We start from the raw sequence: 23119 nt of genomic DNA on the forward strand, positions 1-23119 counted from the left end.
TAAGCTAAACCAAAATCATGAATTCAAATACTGCCAATAATTTCATCAATATCTCTTCCTAATAATATTAATCCCACATAAATAAAATTCAGCAAAATTACTTGGAAAAAACAAAATTAAACTCTTTAATCTAAAGAACCCCATCGAGCTTAGAACCCTAGCTTGGTACGGCGCCAGTGCCGTCGCTTGGCGTTGTACCTGCACACCAAAACCAAAAATCGAAACAACCCATTAATAAATGCTCCAAAAATACCAATAAAACGAAAGAAAAACAACGGATTTGTAAACATATCCAAGAAAATGAAGAAAAACATATTGACCTGATGGTGTTATCTGTGCGCATACGAATCCAATAAGGGATGGGCCTGTTTTGCCTCATCTTCTTGGCCAGCTTCTTCTTGATCATGAAGGTTTTGTGTGAAGGCTGTCATATCAAAATAAACCATTCAAAAACAAAAATTTCAGATACCTATCTTTCAGAACTCTTTAACATTCTTTGCATATAAAAAGAGATAAAAACCGACCATTTTTCCAGATGAAAAAGAAATAAAGAAATTCAAGCTTCAAATAAATGAAGATTATAAAGAAGGGAAAACAAAAAGAGGAAGGAGATTTACCATGTTTGAAAGGTTGGGGATGCGGCGCTAGGTCTTGATATTGCAGAGTTACGAGCGTTTCGGAGACACAGCTCTGGGAATTTCAGGGTTTAGCTTTTTGTGGACATTTATTGATGAATTCCGGCCCAATTTAAGCTACTTTTGCCATAAATATGGGCCACTTATATTCATTCTTTAGGTCTTCTCCACTTGAAGCACTTCAAATTGCAAGTTTGATCAAAAAGTTTAGACAAAAATTTTAAATTCAAAAAAATATGAGTTAAAAATATAAGTTGGGATTAAGCTCGGCTTATTTTTAATATTATAATATATATTTTGTGTATAATTAAAGTTTACATTATAATTTAAGGAGGACGGACTTGAATCTTAAATTTTAAAATATCAATATTGGTAATATATTATTTTATTTTTATATATTAAGTCACATAAAAATTAGATTTTATAATAATATATATAATATTATAATATAATTTCACCCAAAAAAATATACGTTTTCTTAAAAACCATAAATTAAAATTAAACTAAATATAGCATAAATTATTTTTAAAAAATTTATAAATAGTGGAATCAAAAGAGGTGTTTAGGTGAAGCTCGAAATGTGGTATTTGGTAAAATGTCTTCATGGTGGTCCTTAAACTAATAGGTATTATCAGATTCGTATGCTTGCATAGATTAATTACAGTCTTCTTAAATCTAATTAAGCTTAGATGAAGTTGAGATCACAAATGATAGTGGAGATGTGGTATAGCTCAAAGTCTATGGCAAATTGACGTGTACCAGTAACAAAGCGAAAAAGGTGAACATTGTGAAGCAGAAGTGTTGACTCCACTTAAAAAAATTACTATACTTGAACAAAATCAAAAGAACTTGTGCCAAATCCAAGAGATGTGAGCCTATTTCTTACAAATGGATATACAAAGATAAAAGTGTTGCATAGATGGACCGTTTAAGAGGTGTAAAGTTTGTTTGGTAGCTTGAGAATTCTTTCAACAATATGAACTAAACTACGATGAAATGTTTAGTCTAACGGTAAAGCTTATGACAATGACAGTCTTATAGCACCTACAAGTAGAAAAGATTGGAACTTATTGTAGATGGACGTGAATAATGCACTTTCACATCGACAATTAGATCAAAAGACCCACATGAATCAACCCATGGGCTTTTAGACTAAGATCACCCTGAATGAGTATGCGAGTTATGGGAGGCGCTTTATATGTTAAAGTAAAAAATGAGAGCTTGGTATGTTAAGATTGCTAAATGTCTTATTTATAGTGATTATTCGGTGACACTTGCAAATTTTAGTTTGCTTGACATTGACAAAACTAATGAAGGGTATCTTGCTATTGTTCTAGTATACATGGATGATTTAATCAACAAGAGATTGTGAAAAAGAAAATATCAAAATGAGAAATTATTAATTCACTTTTAGATGAATCAACTTAGACAAGTATTTTTTTTGATCTAGAGGTTGATTGTATTTAAAAAGAAATATTCTCTATCAGCAAAAATATTTCAAAGATCTATTGAAGAAGCTTGGAATGTTTAAGTTCAAGCCAATTTCAATGCTAATGGAGCCACATACTAAAAAGGACAGTTCATAAAGGAAAGGATTTGGAAGATGCAACAATATAATCTACTTAACTTTAACAAGATTCGATATTTTTTATGTAGTTAACGTGTGATGAGTCGATCTATACAAAGTCCAATAAAGTCTCATTTGAAAACATTTTAACTAATTTTAACATATGTGAAAATCATACTGAGCTATGATGTTTCGTACAAAAAATACGAAGATGTTTCATACAAGAAATGCGAAGATTGCAAGCTTGTTGGCTAGTGTTTTATTATTTCCATTTTGAAAGATACAAATAAAAAGAGATCAGGTTTCACATTGAATCAGCATTACTTAAAATCAATCTTCCAATCGCCATTTATAGATCTCTCTGCCTGCGGTCTACTTAGCACTACTACTACTTGCCCCATATTGCTCATTCACCAACAGCCCACGCTCTTGAAGCTGCAAAAACATCAAAGCATAGACTGAATCTTAATTAAATCATGTCGTAGGTTTAAGCGAAATGAATTATTAATAGATTCATAAGTGAATCCAAAGGCCCTTATGAACCACAAGGCGTGAAGTGAAAAACATTAAAAATAAATTTAAAAAGTTAAATAATAATTAAATTTGATTATAATTATTTGTAATTATATAGGTGCTTAATGTTTAGATAAGTACGGTTTCCATCCTATTAAATTAAGTATAATTAAAGCACTTAATCACACTATCTAATTCTTACAGACAAATTAAGTAGAGAAAGAATAAAATGTGAGTGTTACCGTATCTAGAGATTTTCCACTCGCTATCGTAGCCAATAGCCCAAAAGAAATAGCCACGAATCCTAAGTGCCTGGGCGAACCCAACCTTCAAGGTTGCTGATACAGAATCATCGTACCCAATCCACACTGAACCCGCATATGAATATGTGGAAACAGTTTCCATGTCATGTTCTATTTTGGCTCCATTCTTCTTGTTGAACTCCTCAATCTCCACATTCGTAAGCACCCCAACATCTCCTGGACCCACACTAACCGCAGCAGACCCGATCTCATGCGAATTCGGATCCTTTAGCACCCATGTCTTCCCATAAAGTGGCAAACCCATCACCAGCCTGCTCCTAAACAGACCAGCTTTGACCCATGACCTAAGCCCATAACTAGTGCTTATGTTGCTGTTTGGGTCATAAAGTGCTGCATGAGCCCCTGTCGCTGATGTGTCCCAGCTTCCATGATAATCGTAACACATTGCGTTTATCCAATCCAAGTTTTGATTAATCGACCGTACTGGGAATTTTCTATACACTTCATCCAAGAAAAAGTCGACCGAGAAGTAAACCGCCGCCGTGAGAAGTAGCGGAGCACGGTGGGTTTTTCTAGCCTCGTAGTTGATAGCTCGTCGCCAGTCCATAAACAAAACGCCCAAGTTTTGCATATCTGTTGGGTTTTCAGGGAATTCCCAATCCAAATCCATCCCATCGAAATCAAGTCTTCGGGCAGTCTCTATAGCTGAATTTATAAAGGTTTGACGTGACTTTTCATTTGAAGCCATGCGAGCAAAGAGATGAGAATCAGTACCTCCGCCGCCGATGGAGTAAAGGGTTTTTACCGGTGGATTCTTGCGGCGGAGGGTGGTGGTAAAATTCGAAAGCTCTAGAGCTGTTGAAGTTGAGATTTCGAATTTGTAGGTGTCAGTTGGCATGAGAAAAGCGTAGTAAATATGAGTAAACAAGGTTGTATCTATGGCTGATGGCGGGAACGTCGTCCATGAAGGCCAATAAGCTGCTTTGACAGCCGGTGGCGACGCCATTACAACTCTTGTAGATATAGATATGGTTAAGGAAAGAGTGAGAACGGCAAGGTGCTGAAAATATGTGATAGAGCCTCCTGCCATCATTGCAAGAGGAAGGTGTCATATGATTGTTATCAAGATTCTCCAATCACATATATATTGCAATCAGTGGGTAGCCAATAGTCTGTCAGAAGATAATTTGATTAAGTTTTTTGTTTCTGTGTTTTGACAGAAATTCTTAAATAATATTAAAAAAATGAATTAAAACAAATATATTTGTAGAATTTAAAAATTCGAAATAAACATAATAAAAATAATTTATAATTATAATTATAATATAAAATGAAAAAATAATTTAATTTTAGCCAATAATATAGAGAAGTTGAAATATAAACCATTTCTAATAATCTTTGGATATAACACTAAAATTTGTTATAGAATTGATTTTTTTATGTTTTACTTTTTACTCTTTATGATAATTTTTCATCTATAATAGTAACGTACATAAAATATGAAGTATACATTTTACTAAATTAATGTTCTATAAAAGTTTCATATTTCAAATTTTAGTAAACTTCATTATATTCCTAAGCGAATTAAAAAAAATCTTAATAAAAATATTATTTTAATAAAATATTTAAATTTTATATAAAATATATTAATTATATTTTTAAACGAAAAGATTTTTAATAAATGGAATAACTTCATTTTTAAATTTTATTAATGATATAATCTAAATCTCTCTTATTAATAATAATATATTTAATATATTATAATTTTTTTAAACTAAAAATTAAAATATAATTTAAATTTAAATATTTTTATAAATATCTTAAATACTATCGTTAATATAATAATATTTTTTTATAATATTCAAAATTTTGATATACAAAGAGGTTGACTAGGACCATTCTATAAATGGTGGGTTGGGTGAAAGTCAACTCTCTAGAAGAACAATTTTGTTTTAGAAAAGAAATTGGGTATGCTTAAGGAAGGTTAAAAGATAATAAATTAATCACTACTGAGTATTAAGTAAGGTGATGGTAAAAGTTTTTTTTGCTTTAATTAGTGATTGATGATTTGATTTTTATTTTAAATATGAAAAAATTTTAAAATTTATTATCAACATCTACCCTATTAATAGATCTATAAAAATATAAAAATTAATTATTAAATTCACCAAAGTAAATATATAAAAAAAAAAACAGTGTATTAGGTGACATTCAAAACAACACACAAATATACATGAGCAATAATGGTGTGTTTGAAGGTTTACATAATGGAGTTTTGTGGTGGGCTGGACATGAATGAAAAGACAAGGCACTCTTATTTAGGTAAAGCATAACCAAAGAAGGCGGCCACATACCAACAACTTGCCTCTCATCAAAATCTCTTATTTAATGTGCATAAATTCAATATCTCTTCTTCAATGCAGTTAACATATAGTTTTCAACTTTTTAATATATATTGTACGGCTTACCCATTTGATTTTTCAACCTCGTGAAAATCATTTATTCAAAGAAATATAATTTTACGTTTATTACTCCAAATAAAAATATAATATTTAAAAAATATTAAATATTAAATACGTAAAATAACATGTAACACATGTGACATTAGATATTTTATGAAAATTTGTAATAAAAAAAATTGTAGAATCTAATTAAAAATTTTAAAAATTTTCAAAAGTTTGATATTAATTTTTAAAACTTTTGGGATGTAATTAAAATTTTCAAAAAAATTTAAAAGTATAACTAAAAGTTTCAAAAATTTTGAGAAGGCAAGACCCTCCGAAGCCATAATATAATGAGGACTCACCCCTGCATATAGCTATTTTTTAAAGAGAATAAAAAAATACATTAACAATGCACTAAATGCCAATTCTTTAAAATTTAAAAAATAGATAATATTTTATGAAACATATAACTAATATTTTCATTTGACTTATTGAAAATATTTGTTATATGTTTTTGACTTTATTTTAATTTAATCCTTAATTTTTGAAGTGTTGCATTTATATTAGAAAATTGCTTGGTAAATTAGTAAATATGAGTATTGGATATAATTACGTTGTTTCATAAGAGTAAATATTAATTTTTAAAATATTATTTAATTTTAATTTTAATCTTATTAATATAATATTTTAGATTAATATCTCATTTTTTAAATGATAATTTATGTGATAAATAGCTATCTACCTCATTCAATACTTTTTTGTTGAAAATTTATATATTAAATAAAATATTAAAATAACTATCAAATATATTTAATATTACAAATTTAAAATATTAAATGTTGAAAATTTTCATTAAATTTAATGGTTTATTAGTAAAGCTTATAACTGTTTCCAGATATGATAATAGAAGGAAACTATTGTAAAACAAATGAAGTGTGATAATTCGTGGACTCACTATGACTCACTATTAATTTTCTTTTGATTGGATTAGTTTAGTATTGCTAGTAGAAAAAGTTTCGTCATTACATGAGTTAAAGAGGATCGAATCAGGATGTAGTTAGGGTTTGACACTTTTAAAATGAAATTTTTTTTATTTAGTTTTTTTAAAATTTTAAATTAATAAAAGTAAAATTATATTTTATTCTCTTAAAAATTATAATATTTCGATTTAATCCTTTAAAAGTTATAAAGATATAGACTATTAAAATAGTAAAATTATATTTTTACTATCGTAAAAATTATAATTTAATTTTGGACCCCTGAAAAATTTCTAACTTCGCCCATGAATCGAATTGACTTAAGAGAACAAATCAAATCAAATAAGAACGATTAAAGTCAATGAATAAAATGCAGTTAATGGTCAAGTTATGACTAACGATTGTCCTAAGTTGACTGATGCGTTAGGGAAGGTGTCTGTGCATAGGCGATGTCTAAGGGACGAAAATGTAATTTAGTCGATTGAATTCAGAGTGTTACAATAGTTATTGAAGTAATTTAGTCGATTAGTTATCAATTATTATCCCATTAAAATATAATTTTTAAATATACTTATAAAAGTAAAAATAAAAATAAAATTATTCAACGCGTCTCAATCAAATAGCCAATGAGTAAATGGAACCAAATCTATCATTTCAAAAATAAGGGTTTGCAGAGATTATTTGATAATGCTGTTTGATCATGAACTTATGAATCATTTATAATCTGCACACGAAATTAAAAACCCTAATACTAAGCTTTTCATGGCTTAATGGTGATCTCTAAATTCTAACTTTACTAATATTAAAATTTATTTTCGAGTAAGGTAAGTAAAATCCATAAAACATTTCTAAAATAGTATAAAAACAACCATCCAATGATTTTCCCAACTCGTATAATTCCATAAAACATTTTTCATGGCAAATTGCAATTTGGCAACTTCCATAACACAAATTTTCAACGAAAGTGAACAATTAAAACTCTATTTTTTGTTAATGTGGAAGTTAGGAGAGAAAAATCTCAAACTTACGAATGAAACACGAACAACAACTCGAATAGAAAAATGAAGCAATAGGACAAGGCTTCAAGGCGTGTATAAAGCCACTATTTTTAAGGTTTTATTCTCCCCCACCTATATTTAGTGTGCAAATCAGTTTCAAGTAAATGGATCTCAGGGATATAATGAAACCTGATGATTTTTTCTATTTTGCACTGACGAAAATAATTCACTAAGCACTAAGTAGAGCATAAAACGAAAAAATAGTTTTTATAAATAATTTAATTCTTTATAGAACAATCTAAGAATAGTAGAAGATTGAGGACAAATAGAAAAAAACTTTTAAATTTTTTTGATATATTTTTCAAATGAAATCCTATTGCTATTTATAAGAATTCTCATATATAAAGACATTACTTTCTATAGGTGTTTTTTTTTTGAATAAACACATATATAAAATAGACATAATTATTCAACTAATATTTCATAAATAGACATATATTCAAAGTATAGTAAAGTTGAAATCGTATTTGATGAGAACAAATTTTCTTAGCCACCAAAGTCATCGACCAACCACTTCTGGTATGGTCGAATCATCGATTGAACATATTTCAAGTTTCACATTCGATCTCTTTAGTTCATCATTTTCATTGGTTCTTTTTGAGAAAGCAGGTCTTTTCGGGTTGGCCATCGGTGTGGTTTCATTTCTAAGCATCGACGACACTTGCAACATGGTAGGCCTGTCATTGGCATTTTCCTGCACACATAACAAAGCTATTTGCATGCATCTCAATAACGTGCATGATGAATTTGTGTCATCCAGTGTGGGATCCATGAATTCCATGCCTTTCTCTTGTATCCATAGTTCATATGCCTGAGTTTTATTCAAACATTATATTCAATTATCTTCACAACTTAATGATTGAAAAAAAGGGTATAGAGATCATGTTGAGACTTACGAATTCAAGAAGACTTAAATTTTCATGTAATCCATATAAACTTGCAGTCTTTTGTCCACTTATGATCTGAAGAAGTAGGACCCCGAAACTATATACATCTGATTTGATGGAGTATAAACCCTTTTTAACATATTCAGGAGGAACATAACCACTGCAAAAGCAAAACAAATTGTCAATGTCCACACTCAGTTTTCGTATTCTCAGAATTAACTTACTATGTGCCGACAATGCGGTGTGTGTTGGCTTCAACTTCATCTTTAGAGAAAATTCTAGCCATTCCGAAATCTGATATCTTGGGCTTCATTGCTTCATCTAGTAAAATGTTGCTAGCTTTTAAATCTCTATGAATAATTTTCAATCTTGAGTATTCTTGAAGATATAGAAGCCCTTGAGTAACTCCTTCAATAATTTCAACACGTTTTTCCCAATCCAACATGTACCGTTTTATTGGATCTGTAGAAAATGAAACATTCATCATAAATGAAATTAAGATAAGATTTAACCAGTTATTGTTCAACCAGTAATTCAATTGCTTATCGATTAACTATAAATTACCATAAAGGTAGTAATCCAAACTCTTATTTGGCATAAACTCATAGACCAGCATACGTTCTTCTCTCTCAATGCAGAATCCCAAAACTCTAACAAGGTTTACATGCTGCAGTTTTGCTGTTAGCATGACCTCATTCTTAAACTCCTCAAATCCTTGTGTAGATGTTTTCGAAAGTTTCTTTACTGCTATCTCCCGTCCATCTGATAAAACACCCTGGCAAATGGGAATTTATTTTCAGTTCCTTGGCAAAGTGCAATGTAATTTCCAAAATTTTACATCAAATAGCTAGAATAGCTTAGCTTTCCCTTGTAAACAGGACCATATCCACCTTCCCCAAGCTTATTTTCAAATGAAAACCTATTAGTGGCCACCTCAATATCAGAGAATCTATAATCCATCAGATTAGGAGCATTGTTGTTAAAATCTCCAGCTTTTGTCATAAGATTTGCTTTGGACTTGGAATTTTTAGCTTTGTACTCGGTATCTGTTAACCAACCAAAAAACATTCATGAATAAACTGCTTTGTACTCGGAATTCCATTTACATAATTCAACAGGATCGAAGTTTAGAGATTTATTGCTAAATAATAAAGAGGGAATAGTGAATGATGCAGTTAAGTGAGATAGCTCGAAACAAATACCTTTCTTCTTATTCTTTGTCCTTCGAATGTAGTACTTCAATGCCCCGATCAAAATCAAGATCCCAATGACTGGAATCAATATAATAATCAACGACAACCGCCCTTTTTTCTCTGTACCATTCTCACCATTGACATCAACTGATACAGATTTAAAAATAATTAATTAATTAAAGCTTGCCAGAAAGATTATTTTTTCATTAATTTCATGATGTTTATTTCTATGGCCTCTTTAGCTTATAGTTTTTCTTAGTTAACTAATTCCCTTTCTTTTCTTTTTTTTTTTGTCCTTCTCAAGCGGGCTTGGTGAGCTTCTCCTATTTTGATAAAAGTATCATGAAAACTCTTGTACTTGTCCAGTTTTCAAATATAGTAGTTATGATGAAAGAAATTGAATTGGTTGATAAAAGTGAAGCATACCTGCAGTTTGCGAAAGCAACCAATTGTCATCATAGGGAACTTGCCACACAAAGTAGCCCAGCAGCTTCCTTTCTTTGGCAAAGGAAACTTTGACTTTGACAACCTCAACATCATCGAAACCAATCCAGGTGGTTCCTACGGTGCAGTAATTCACTACAAAAGTAGCATTATACACTAAAGTGGCTCCATAACTTTGAATATAATTCCTTATATCCTTGTATGAGATCTGCCCAGATTTTGATATAGCCGGCCCCGATGCTGGTGCGCCAATCGTGTTATCCCTGGGGTTGACTAGTGTCCACGCGTAGCCATACAAAGGCAAACCCAAAACCAACTTATTCGCTGGTAGTCCTCCATTAATCCATGATTCTATACCGAAATCTGTATTGCGATTTCTGGTTGGGTCATATAGTGCTGCATGAGCTCTCGTGAAGTTTTGCCATTTTGGCATGTACAAATCGAAGGCATTAACGTGTAACCAGTTCAAGTTCGTCCTCAATGAGTCTATTGGATAAGTAGACGACTCTGAATATTGAGAGTATGGAACTGCAGCCGTTAATATCAACTTAGACTGACCCGTCTCTGAATCTATTGCAGCTTGCCATTCTTGGAAGAGAGCAGCCATATTGCTCATATCGGAGCTTGTGTTGGCTGAACCCCAGCTAAAGTCTAGGCCTTGGAAGCCATAAAGCCTAGCTGTTTTTATTGAGGAATCAATAAAAGATTTCCTATGGGACGAATTGCTTACCATTGAAACTATGACTGAATGGTTTGCACTTCCTCCTCCAATGGATAAAAGCGTGGTGACTGATGGGTTTTTTTGTTTGACTGTGTTTGTGAAAGTAGAGAAGTGTTGGTCATCGGAAGAAGAAACGGAGAGCTGATAGGATGAGGCATTGATGTTAGCAAAAGCGCAAATAAGGTGTGTGAAAAGAGCTGAATTTATATCGGCAATGGGGAATTCAGAGCCGGAATACCATTAACCAGCTTGAATCCAGGTTTGTGCTCGTGATGGATTGAGTCCTAAAGAGAGAAAAATATAGAGAAGTATGATAAACTTGGGTACCATAACCATGGAGGAAAATTTCAGGGTGATGATTTCTACGAGAGTTGATAATTAGATGTAGAATGGTTGGAAATGAATACATAAAATAAAACAGACAAATGTAATGCTGTCCCCACTCATACAAGACATAACTTTTTGACTTTGATTTGCTCAAATAATAATCAAGTTGAAGCAGGGTCAGGAATAACAATTCTTTTTATGATAAATAGATGCATTTTGCAAGTTTATTATTACGGGTAGTTCCTACAAAGGGTTGGACTAACTACATATACAATACTTGAATTCTCAATGTAGATGCTATATAGATGGTTGTCATTTTTTAGAGACTACGAGTGTAATAGGAGCATCCGTCAACAAAAGGATCCCCCAAAGATCATCATCTCATTACTATTGAGAACGAGTCAAATAAGATGATTCTATTTCTCAATCTTTCAGATTTTCTCCTAAAGAATCAATGTCGAAAAGATAATATATTTACATTTGAATTTTTTTATTTTTAAATTTTCAATATAAAAAAATATTTTTAATTTATAAACCTTAAACCCGAGAAATAATTATTAAAACCAACATAATCCAACTAATATAATTCGATTAAATTGTTTCTGTTAATTTGATTTTGAACTGGTTAGAAATTAGTTTAAATGTGTTATCCTGCTAAATTTATATATATTTAAAATATTTATTTTTAAATCTAAATTTAAATATATTATATATAAACTCAAATAATCTCTTTAAACCTCAAACTCAACCTAAAAGAAAAAGGGTTATAGTCACTTATATTTGGAATATTATATTATAGTCACTTACGTTATTGTGTTGTAATATTTTAGTTACTAAGTCATTAATTGCCATTACAAACGTAACGATTAGCTGACGTAACACATTAAATATCATTTCAAACAAAATTTTAAATTAAATTATATAATTAATCTCTATATTTTTTAATTTTTAACATTTAAAACCTAAAAAGATAAGGGTTTATCTAAATTGTATTTTTGTCTTTTAAAAATTAATAATTATATTCTTTTTTACGCTAAATTTTAAATTCTAAAAATTTATAGTTCTACCTAGATTTTTTAACACAAAATTCCTGAGCTCTACAAAAAAGTGTGCTTCCAGCAATATTAAACTATTGGCAGGGAGGAATATTTTTAGTATTAAACGTGATGAAATTACGAGGAAAAAGAGCGTAAGACAGGATTTTTATGAATTTATGGTGTTTGTGGATTCCAGCTGAGTTGAATTAAGTAAAGAGTGGTTCAAATATACAAAAGACTTTTCGTATGAGAAAATATCTAGTACTACCAATGGACCCCCACCATTAATTCATAAAACTCCATCTTGAACAGTACGGGATGAAAGCCGCGTGGAAATGATGGCAACAAGTCAAGAAGTAATTTAATTACGAAAATTGAGGGTTTTTTTTATCAAAATAATATAAAAACAATTTAATTATGAAAATTTAAGAAAATATAATTTTTTTCTTGTATTTTTAAGTATCATTAATGTGTCAGATAATACCACCTAAATTTTATTCAACCAAAATGATATTTTTTGATTAAATAAAAAAAGAAGAAGCTAGTTTTGATTAAAGTAATGAAAGAGAAGAGAGATGTTTTGTGTTTTTACTAAGACAAGACGAATATTGCTTTTGTATTAAAAACTTTTTTTGAAGAACATGAATGGAGGAGTGAAATCAGGGAGAAGAGAGGAATCTTATTTTTAAGGCTAAAAATTGTTTTTTTTTAATTAAGGAGTGTTGCGGATACATTGACGGTACTAAATAAAAATTATTATTTTTTAACGAAATAATTAACTAATGATTTAGAAAATTTTAAAATAATATAGCTTGACGCATTAACCACATCCAAAAATATTATAGAAATCACTTTACTTTTGTAAATAATCTACCATTTATATCATTTTCTTAATTAATTTTTTATATTATTTAAAAAAAAACTCATACATTTTTTATATTATTTTGAAAAAAGAAAACGAATAGAGTCTTTTGAAATTCTTTTGATCTTCTCTTTAATCCTTATTGATAACTCTTATTTCAACCATCCTAATATCCTTGTAGCTCTCTGCCCTTCAGATGAACTGTTATGAATCATCACAATCTCCTCCTTGTATTAGCACAGTCCTATCTCTAAATCTTCAAATAAGAATTAAGATCACAATCTATCTCTTTTTTTCCTTTCAAAAATCCTTACTTAGATCACTCAATCTTTAGGTAAAAAAAAAACTAGTTCAATAAATTGAAATTTTGGAAAAAATAATGTGTGACTCTTTTTTTTTTAATTCGTTTCACAATTCTTTTCTAGTTCTTTTTGGTTCTTTTCAATTCGTCAATATTTTAATTTAATATATAAAATTGAACTACTAGATCTATTAATTTTCGATTGAATCAATCAGTACTGTTGACAAGTTAATTATAAACATTTTCCAACAAGTTATTATCTGAGTGGCAAGACTTAGTGAGTTTCAAGTCCCATTAGTTTTAGAATTTGAACTTTATTCCCGTTCTATAAATAATTGGATAATTTGTAATACTTGCTTTAGTAAAACCAAAATTGAAGTTATTGCAGAAGCCAATAATTTTGGGAACATTTTTTATATTATTTTAAAAACTTTTTGTTGAGGTCCAATTTTGACCCAACTTAAACCAAAAAACTACCTACCCAAATAACCCAAAACCCAATTAGACCCAAAACAAAAAAAAAAACCTAGCCTAATACATTAAAAAAATCTAAACAAAAAAAAAAAACCTAGCCCCATGACCCTAGTGCCGCCCTTAACCTCTGCCACCAGCTGCCATGGCAGCACCTCCACTTGCCCCACTTGCCTGCAACGGAAAAGACAAATAAATTAAAAAAAGAACAATTTGTAAAAGGATATATGAAGCCACAATCTCAATGTAATGAAAGGGGGGAGGAAAGGATTGTATTTTTGAAAGGGGGTTTTCTTTGGATACAAAAAAAAAAGAGAAGAATGTAAAAGTAAAAGGTTTTCAAACAAATCTGAATAAAAAAAACAGCGAGTATTGAAGAAGAAAAGATTCAAACGCGTTAAGGTTTTTATTTATTTTTCCTTTTTATTTTCATTTTTTTCTATACATATAAACATATTTTCTCTTCTTTTTCTTTCAAAAATAGTATATATATTTAGATATAAAAATATAAAAAAAATAATACCTTTTTTAAATTCCGGCCACCGTGCGACGGCGGCGAAGACGGCGGACGGCGTCGGTCTGGCGCCTGGGTACTGACCGGAGCTAGGCCGGATTCAAAGGGGGAGAGGGAGTTGAGAGCAAATCTTTTTTTTTTTTTGAAAGGGGGGGTTAAAACGAAGGAATTAAAAATTTTGTGGTTTAAATAGGGGCTGCTAAATGACGCAGTTTTGCTAGGCCCCCCAAACGCCCAAAACAACGTCGTTTTGAGGGGCCGACCCGCGACCCGACCCACTCCAATTGAGGATCCGTGCTCTTTGTTATGGAAGGGCTAATAGCGCATTTAGCCCTTCCACTTTTTATTATTTTGAAATTAAACTTTTAATTATTCCTAATTTTGCCCTGTAAGTTATTTTGGCTTTCAATTCGACCCCCATTGGTGCTGTGCGTTTTGGGAGGATGGGATATTGCCCATTTCGGTCCTCCCTTGTTATCCGCGGGCCCAAATTGGTCATTTCCTTTGTATTTTTATTCCGAATTGGCCCCGAACTTTTACTTTAAGTTTAATTTAGTCCTTTTTCTTATTATTTTCAATATTTTAATTAAATTAATTATTATTATTACTGTTATCTTTATTACTATTACTATTGTTATTATTATATTATTATACTAACATATTATCATTATTATATTATTTTTACCTATTATTCTTTAAATACACTCATTTATTTTTTATTTCTCACTTATATTATATGTTATTTATTTACATGTACATTTATATATATATACATTTGTATATATCGTTCCAAACTTTAAAATATTTATTACGTTTATTATTACCATTATTTTTATTATACTTGTATTTATATTTATTTTATTCTAATACCATTGTTACTACTACTTCCATTATTTTTTATTTCTAACTATTATTATTTTTATGTATATATTATTATTTATATTATTGTTATTATTACTATTACTAAATATTTTTATTATTACTATTATTTTTGTTCCTTTTATTATTGTTTATTATCATTATATTATTATTATTACTCCTATTATTATTATCATTACTGCTTTTTTGTACTACCATTATTGTTCATACATATACGTTATTGTTTATTATTATTACTATATTTTTTTATTATTACTATATTTTTGTATTCTTTCTATTATGTATTACTACTATTGTCATTATTTTACAATTATATTTTAATGTACTATTAATATTACTCTTATTTTCATCATTATTATTATTACTATTATTCTTTATTGTCATGGTTCATATTTTTATTTTTTATAGCTATTATTTTTTTATTACTGATATCACTATTGTTATATTTAGTATTATTTTTACTTTCATTACGACTACTACTATTATTATTATGGTTTCTCTTTTTATACACTTACGTTTTTTATATAATACATTGGTTTTATTATTTATTCGTTTATACTTTTATGTAATTTCGAACTTTGAAATTTTTTTTATTTTGTATCATTATTTTGTTTCATATAATACTTATTTATATTTATAGCATTATTATTATTTTATCATTTTTATTATTATTATAAGTTTGTTTACTTACTCGTATGTTTATTTGCTTATCCCCGATTTAAAATCAACTTTACACTACAATTTGCTTTGTTATTTCATTTATCATCATATTTATTTCATATTTATTTCGTTTTGTTCTCATTTTCATTATTTCATTATATTTATTCGTTTATTCATATATGTATCTATATATCTGCAAGTTTATGTTATTCGTCATTATTATTGTGTTTATATCATCACCTTTGTTATTATTATCTTATTATGCATAGTAATGCTGCGATTTGTTTTCTCATTTCACCATGCGATTATGATTACATTAGTCTTTTACTCGATGCATACAATTGTGTTTTCTAAAATAAAACGAGCTCCGTATTTAGACAATTCGAGAAAATTGTGCCCTAACTTACTGGGTTTCGATTTTTCTCGTTTAATCTAAATAACGACATAATCCTCTTAAACCGCAATATGAGTTTTGAAAAATGCCTATTCTCGGAGGTACGAGGTGTTGTGCCCTAACTTACCGGGTATGACATTTTGTCACTTCGAAATAAAAATTTGTTTTCAAATAAAGGCAAGCTCATTCTCAAAGTTCGAATTTTTGTGTCCTAACTTACTGGGCGTGACGTTTTATTACTTCGAGATGAGGGAGTCCTTAACATCCGTTTTAACTTATTCGATCATTTTTAAATTAACATTCATACAAAGAGGGATTGTGTTTTAAATTCTCTCAAGTTTTCAAATCTTCGACACTAAGACACTAATTAATCAACTAGGTACCAATTTTGGGCGTATCGAGGGTGCTAATCCTTCCTCGTGCGTAACCGACTCCTGAACCTGTTTTCTTGATTTGCGTGGACCAAAATCGTTGTTTAAATAAATCAAACTATTTATTAAAAACAACCACTTTTACGAGGTGACCCGATCACACCTCATCAAAAAGGATCGATGGCGACTCCCGTTTTTTCGTTTTTATTTTCAAAATCTAAGTCGATTCCCGTTTTCAAAAAAATGGTTATGACACTTTTAATTTTATTTTATTTACTCTTCTTTAATCTAATTTTAGTAACATTAGCATTTCAACTAATTTTGATAATTAAATTGTGATTTTATATCAAAATGATTATGTAAAATATAGACTCGTTAGAAATAAAAGAATATTTAATAATGAATTATATATTAAAATAAATGGTAAACTATACAAATGGTCACCAAATTAGTGTTAAATTTATATTTTTGTCACTTAACTATCAAAAGTAATAGTATGATTACCTATGTTATTGAGTATATATTTTGATCACCAGTCCATTTATTGCCATTAAAGGGATAACGACATGCCGATGTGGCAAGTTAAGTTTTATTTGCTACCTATATTACCCTTTTTTACCTAATTTTCTACAAACATTAACTTTATTTTTATTCCTTTTAGGTCTTTTAATGTAAAGTAAAAATCCTAACCTAACACTTTCAATTTCAACCCTTTTTTTTATTTTTTTATTTCTAGTGTTGAAACCATTTTTTGATTTAAAAAAAAGGTGGGGATCGACTTTTAAAACAAAGTGTGGAGTCGCCACCAATCTTTTTGTTTAGGTATGATTGGATCACCTAATAAAACATTTTATTCCATTTAAATCAATTTTGGTCTACGTAAATTTGAGAAAACGGGTTCGGGAGCCGATTATGTATGAGGAAGGATTAGCACCCTCATTACGTCCAAAATTTGTACCAAATTGATTAAGTACTGTCCTTATGTCTAAGATTTAAAACTATTTTTGAAATGTGATTCCTTTTAAAAACATTTGAATAACTAAAGTTGGTCGTCAAAATTCTCTTGTTTCAAAGGAATACAGCATCACATCCAGCACGATAGGACGCGATCCTTTATACCTTTGAAAACACGATAATTTTTTGACTTCTGCAAGTTTATATGTTAAAAATTACAAAAGGATGCCCAATTATTTAGTCCAATAAAAAAACCGCAGCCCAGCACAGTAGGGCACGATTCCTCGAATTTCTAAACATTGAACATTGCCTTGTCTTAGAATTTAGAAAACACAAGTGAAATTCTAAACGAATATTCGATTATTTTGAACAAACGGGAAATCTAAACCCGGCATGATAGGGCACAATTCCCTGAATTACCAAACATCAAACATTGCCTTCGTTTTAAGGTCGGTTCAAAATTCATTAATTTGACTTGAAATAAAATGGAATCATTAATTTTGAATTAATAAGTTGAAAACTACAATGCGAAAATTGTGAATGAAAGGCGAATAAACATGGAAAAATATACGTGGATAACGAAATCTATTAATGAATGGAAATAGGATAAAAAAAATAAATTAACATACACACAATAGTAATAAGTTCACATCCAAACAATAATAATAAAAAATATGAAAACTGAAAATATAGCTATTTAAAAGAAACAAATCAGAATAAAACTACAACAAATTATCAAACATAAAATTGGATAGCAACACAAAAGACTAACGGACAATATGAAATAATAATATATGAAATAATATGAAAACAAAAAAACACATATGACTTACATCATTTAAATATCAACATAAATAATCGAAGACAAATGAATTAAAATAATATAAAAATAAATAATATAACAAGATTTAAAATAAATGATAAATGAAACCAATTAAAGTAAAAAAAATACATAAAAAGTTTAAAATAAATAATATATAAAAATTTTAAAATAAATAATAAATGAAATGATTCAGAATAAACAATAAATATATATATAAATTCCAACATAAATAAAATATATAACAATTTGAAGTAAATAATTTATAAAGAAATTTAAATAATATAAAATAATTTGAAAATAATAGTTTAAAACAGATCAAAATAAATAATATGATAAAACAATTTAAAACAAACACTATATGAAAATGGACTTTAAAAAAGGGTAATAATAAAACTGTTCCAAATAAATACTATGAAAGATTTATAATAAAAGAAATAAATAAGTTTAAAAATAAATAACATATGAAAAGACCTAAAGTAATAAAATAAACAAGTTTAATACAAATAATATATGAGATATTAAAAAATAAATAAGCTTAATACAAATAATATATGTAAAATATTTAAAACCTATAACAATTCACAATACATAAAACGTAAAAGGATTACAATAACTAATAATAAAATGGTTTAGCATAAATAATGTAAGATAAACAAACTTAAAACAAAACAGTTCCTAAAAAGTTGAAATAATAAATAAATAAATAAACAAATTAAATAGATTAAGACTAGGCTGAAATTGAATTAAAAGTTAAGGTGCAAATTGTAAATAACGAAAAAATGGCCATCAAGGACCGAAATGAAACGCGCCTAAATAGTGGGGACTAATTGGGAAACTATTCCCAGCCCTTATGCGCACCATTTCAAACGGGACCAAAATGAGACGAGTGCAAAGAACATGGGGTCAAATTAAGAAACGCAAAAGAAAGAACAAAAGGGCCAAATTGAAAACAAGAGGCAAAACAGACAGACCCGAAGCGCAAATAGCCCATTTGGCTTTAAAAACGCACGGATCCTTCCCAATTGGCTTGGGTCGAACCGCCCCTCCCAAAAACGACAACATTTTGGCATCTGGAGGGAGGGAATGAAACGGCGCCATTTCACTAGGCTATAAAAAGCCAAAAATTTTCAAAAAAACCTTTATTTTTATCCCTTTCCCAAAAAAAAAACAAAAAGGCCCCCTCTCTTCTCTCAAAGCTTCCAAGGTCCGGCCAGGGTCTAGGCGATCAGCCACCGTGATGATCGCCGGTCGCCGGTGACGGCGCCGCTGTCTACGGTGGCCGGGAAAATAAAAAGTCATCATTTTTTTGCTTTTCGACCCCCTAGCCCGAAAAATACCCTCTTTCATCGGAGAGGGCGGTCCTCGACCACCTACGGTGATGAAACGCGAGAGCAACGATAATGTTTCAACTCTCTTTTTCTTTTATTTTTTTCTTCTAACAAAAACAAGCATGAAAGCAAAGTAATCAAGAAAAAGGAACAACCTTTTTGCTATTTTTTTATTTCGATTTCTATGGGATTTTTTTGTATTTCGACTAAAATGAGTTTTTTTTTCAAAATCCCCCTCGATTACAAATTTTGCTCTTTGGCTATATAGCCGAATACAAGCTTGTCATGTTTTCTTCATTTTTGTTGTCGTTTTGATGTTGTTTGCTAATGTTTTTTGTCTTCTTGTCCATTAGTTTCTTTTACTTGCGTGTTTACTTTGTTTTGTAGGTGTCAGAGGCACATGGAGGCAAGCCGAGTGACAGTGGCAGAGGCGAGGGTGGCGTGCGGCACTGGTTAAGCTGAAGGAGGCTAGGGTTTTCCCTTTTTCTTTTTTGGCTGAAAAATAGTTAAGGTTGTGGGCTAGTTGGGCTTTAGAGTTTCTAGAATTTTGGGCTTGTTGGGCTTGGCAACTTTGGTTTAAATTTGTTGTAAATGGTCTGGGATATTAGGCTTATTTATTATGTTTATTTTTCATTTTATTTTGTAAATTAGGCCAGGCCGAAATTGGCCTATTACATCTAGATATAGAAGCTTTAAAACAAGGAATAAAGAAAAGAAGAAAAAAAACAAAAATGGAGTTACCTGATATCATTTGTCGAAACCATTTTTTGGAAAAAACGGGAATCGACTTGATTTTGAAAATGAAAATTAAAACGGGAGTCGCCACCGATCTTTATTTGGTGTGATCGGATCACCTTTGTTTTAATAAAACAATTTTAATTTACTAAAACAGTATTTTGGTCCACGAAATTCAAGAGAACAAGTTCGAGAGTCGGTTATGTGTGAGGAAGGATTAGCACCCTCGACACGCCCAAAAATTGGTACCGAATTGATTAGTTAGTGTCTTAATGTTGAAAATTAAAAATCGGGAATGGATTTGAAATACGATCTTTTTTAATAACATCGATTTTAAAATTCTTGAATTAGCTCAAAACGATTGCTTAAAGATTTCCTTATCCCGAGATATCAGAGTATCATATCTCGTAAGTTAGGACACAATACCATGAATTCCCGAGTGCAAGGTCGTCTTTAATTTAAATTGAAATCTTGTGTATTTTAAAACTCGAAAAGGATATTTAACTATTTAGAAACAACGAGAAAATCGAAACCCCGTAAGTTAGGGCACAATTCCTCGATATTTCAAAATGCAAAACATTGTCTTATTTGGAAAATTTCGTTTTTGAATGGTAGCGAATACAATATTTAAAAGACGTGTATTATTTATTTAGGTTAAAATAAAGCGATTTATTGGATAAATGTATTGGGGTTTAACTTATGATATGACTTAGACTAGATGAAACAAAATATAGCCTAGAGCATGGAATAATACAACATGAATACCATATTATACAAGCAAATGACAATAAAGAAAATACGAATAAACTAAATCTAATACACACAATGGTAATAATCGTATAACATATGTCACTTAAATTCTAATCTTAACAATCAAAAGATGAAATAAAATAAAATAACATAGAGCAATTTCAAGTAAATAATAGTTTCAAACAATGTATAAGAATAATTCAAAACGAATAAATAAAAAGAAATCTCAAATAAATAATATAGATAAACTTAAAGTAAATAATAGTAAAACAATTTGAAATAAACTATATATAAAACTTTGAATAAATAACATATAAAATAATTTTAACTACATGATATATAAAAATTTTAAATATGTAAAAACTTTAAAATACATGGTATATATATAAAAACATAAAATAAATAATATACAAGATAATTAAAAAATTATATGTAATAAGACCGTTTAAAGTGTCTAATTAAGAAAATGTATATTCATAACCTAGAATAATGTACAATAAAACAATTTGAAAAGAATACCATAACTCAAATTTAAATAAATGATACATAGAATGTACCTTTTTTAAGAACTAATATATATATATAAACAAAATAAATAAAATATATAATTGTTTAACAGAATACATGTTCTTCTAAAAAAATAAATAAGTAAAATATACAAAATAGTTTGATATTTGTAGGTTAGGGATTAAATTAAAAATAAAATACAACTAAAGTGATGAATTTTAAAAGAAAGAGGGTTCGAATGGAACGTATGCAGAGAAAGAGGGACTTATTAGGAGAATATCCCAGCCCTTATGCGCTTTTTATCATGCAGGACCAAAATGCGATTAGCGTAAAATCCATGGGGCCAAATTAAAGCGCAAAATTAAGAACCAAAGGGGGATATTGAAAACGGGCAGCAAAACTGAAGGACCCATAGTGAAAATGACCCACTGCTGCCGTTTCATGTTTTTTATTAAGGCCATCTTTTTTTTTATTTCTGCATTCCCTTTTTTTTTAAAAAAAAACAGAGAGTTCTTTTTACTCTCTCCCTTTCCCTTTTCCTTTGGTCACCGAGGGTGCGATTCACCTCCGCACCGGCCGCCATAAGCCGTGGTCGGAGGTGCGATAATGGGCTCTTTAGCCCCTGTTTAAACACGCCTAAAGGCCCCCCCTTTTAGCCCCGAAAATGTTGAGAAAAGAAGACTCCTCTCCCCCCTTTTTGGACTCGAGTCCGGCGAAAGAGAAGGAGGCTCCGTTGGCGCGACTACGGAGTAGATTGGTAAGTTCCCTTTCTTCCCTTTTTTACTTTTGTCTATTTTCGTATAAAAATAATTAAAAAAAAAGAAAACAGAGTAAATGAACTCAGAATTTAAAACGAAAATGGAGATAAAAAAATCAACCTCTTTGGTTCTTTTGCTGTTTTGATTGCTTAATGCGCGTAAAAAAAAATACAAGGCTAAAGTTCGAAGCTTTATAACCGGATATAAGATCTGTTTTTGTCCATATTTGTTTTGTTTTCTGTCATTTCTTGTCGTTTTCTTTGTTGTTTCCAATTGCTTTGCGTGTGGATCACTCTTTGCAGGTGACGTGACGTGTGGAAGGCCGGTGGTTGGTGCCCCGAGCGGCGGTGGCTAAAAGCCTGCGGCGGCTGCATCTTGGGGAAGGGTTTGCTGCTGAAAATCTTAAGCAAGTGGGCTATTATTTGGGCTAGGGTTTAGTAATTGGGTTATTTAATGTGTAATGGGTCTGGTTTTAATTTTGGGCTACACATGTTGTAAATGGACTTGAAATTTGGACTTTTTATTTAATTATTTGGGTTTTGTTTGTTTTATCATTCTAGGGCCAAAATTGACTATTAAATCATTGTAGAAATACGAGGGATTTAAGAATTTTTTGATCAAGTGACAACCCGAGTAGAAGATATGAGTTTTATAATTCATTTTGCTTTTTAGCTAGTATGATCCACTTATGACACTTGGTGAAAATGTTGATCACCTTACGTTGTTAAGAAAAGTGAAAACAATGA

At 29.9% G+C, this 23119-nt stretch overlaps 2 protein-coding genes, 2 long non-coding RNA genes and 1 pseudogene across 5 annotated transcripts; 1 reads left to right on the plus strand and 4 right to left on the minus strand.

Annotated features, from left to right (window-relative positions):
• LOC107900491 (60S ribosomal protein L39-3) lies at positions 1–771 on the minus strand. Its single transcript, XM_016826103.2, has 3 exons — positions 618–771; positions 321–424; positions 1–198 (listed from the first exon to the last, which is right to left on the minus strand). The coding sequence occupies exons 1-3, from the start codon at positions 618–620 to the stop codon at positions 150–152; spliced, it is 156 nt and encodes a 51-aa protein (XP_016681592.1). The 5' UTR covers positions 621–771; the 3' UTR covers positions 1–149.
• A 1665-nt stretch (positions 772–2436) lies between these two features.
• On the minus strand, positions 2437–4186 carry LOC107899828 (class V chitinase CHIT5b). Its single transcript, XM_016825578.2, has 2 exons — positions 2958–4186; positions 2437–2637 (listed from the first exon to the last, which is right to left on the minus strand). Exons 1-2 carry the CDS (start codon positions 4069–4071, stop codon positions 2609–2611), a joined length of 1143 nt encoding a protein of 380 aa, XP_016681067.2. The 5' UTR covers positions 4072–4186; the 3' UTR covers positions 2437–2608.
• Positions 4187–7862: 3676 nt separating this feature from the next.
• LOC107899827 (cysteine-rich receptor-like protein kinase 25) lies at positions 7863–11089 on the minus strand (annotated as a pseudogene). The gene is made up of 7 exons (XR_005930694.1): positions 9964–11089; positions 9547–9684; positions 9182–9390; positions 8909–9134; positions 8569–8806; positions 8354–8504; positions 7863–8268 (listed from the first exon to the last, which is right to left on the minus strand). The product of XR_005930694.1 is annotated as a cysteine-rich receptor-like protein kinase 25 (transcript).
• A 2497-nt stretch (positions 11090–13586) lies between these two features.
• Positions 13587–14617, minus strand: LOC107900213 (uncharacterized). Its single transcript, XR_001684831.2, has 2 exons — positions 14224–14617; positions 13587–13874 (listed from the first exon to the last, which is right to left on the minus strand). It is a non-coding gene; the product is annotated as an uncharacterized lncRNA (long non-coding RNA).
• A 7179-nt stretch (positions 14618–21796) lies between these two features.
• On the plus strand, positions 21797–22924 carry LOC107900490 (uncharacterized). Its single transcript, XR_001684953.2, has 2 exons — positions 21797–22372; positions 22676–22924. It is a non-coding gene; the product is annotated as an uncharacterized lncRNA (long non-coding RNA).
• Positions 22925–23119: the final 195 nt, after the last annotated feature.

The sequence above is a fragment of the Gossypium hirsutum genome, chromosome A07, assembly GCF_007990345.1.
Source record: "Gossypium hirsutum isolate 1008001.06 chromosome A07, Gossypium_hirsutum_v2.1, whole genome shotgun sequence".
In the NCBI taxonomy this organism is placed as follows: Eukaryota; Viridiplantae; Streptophyta; class Magnoliopsida; order Malvales; family Malvaceae; genus Gossypium; species Gossypium hirsutum.

Bases quoted from the DNA above. Each gene is read 5' to 3' on its own strand.
- LOC107900491 (XM_016826103.2), bottom strand. The intron at 199-320 runs GTCAATATGTTT...TTTGGTGTGCAG, and splicing joins CGCACAGATAACACCATCAG to GTACAACGCCAAGCGACGGC.
- LOC107899828 (XM_016825578.2), bottom strand. From the start codon at position 4,071: ATGATGGCAGGAGGCTCTATCACATATTTTCAGCACCTTGCCGTTCTC. The intron at 2,638-2,957 runs GTAACACTCACA...ATGTTTTTGCAG, and splicing joins GTGGAAAATCTCTAGATACG to CTTCAAGAGCGTGGGCTGTT.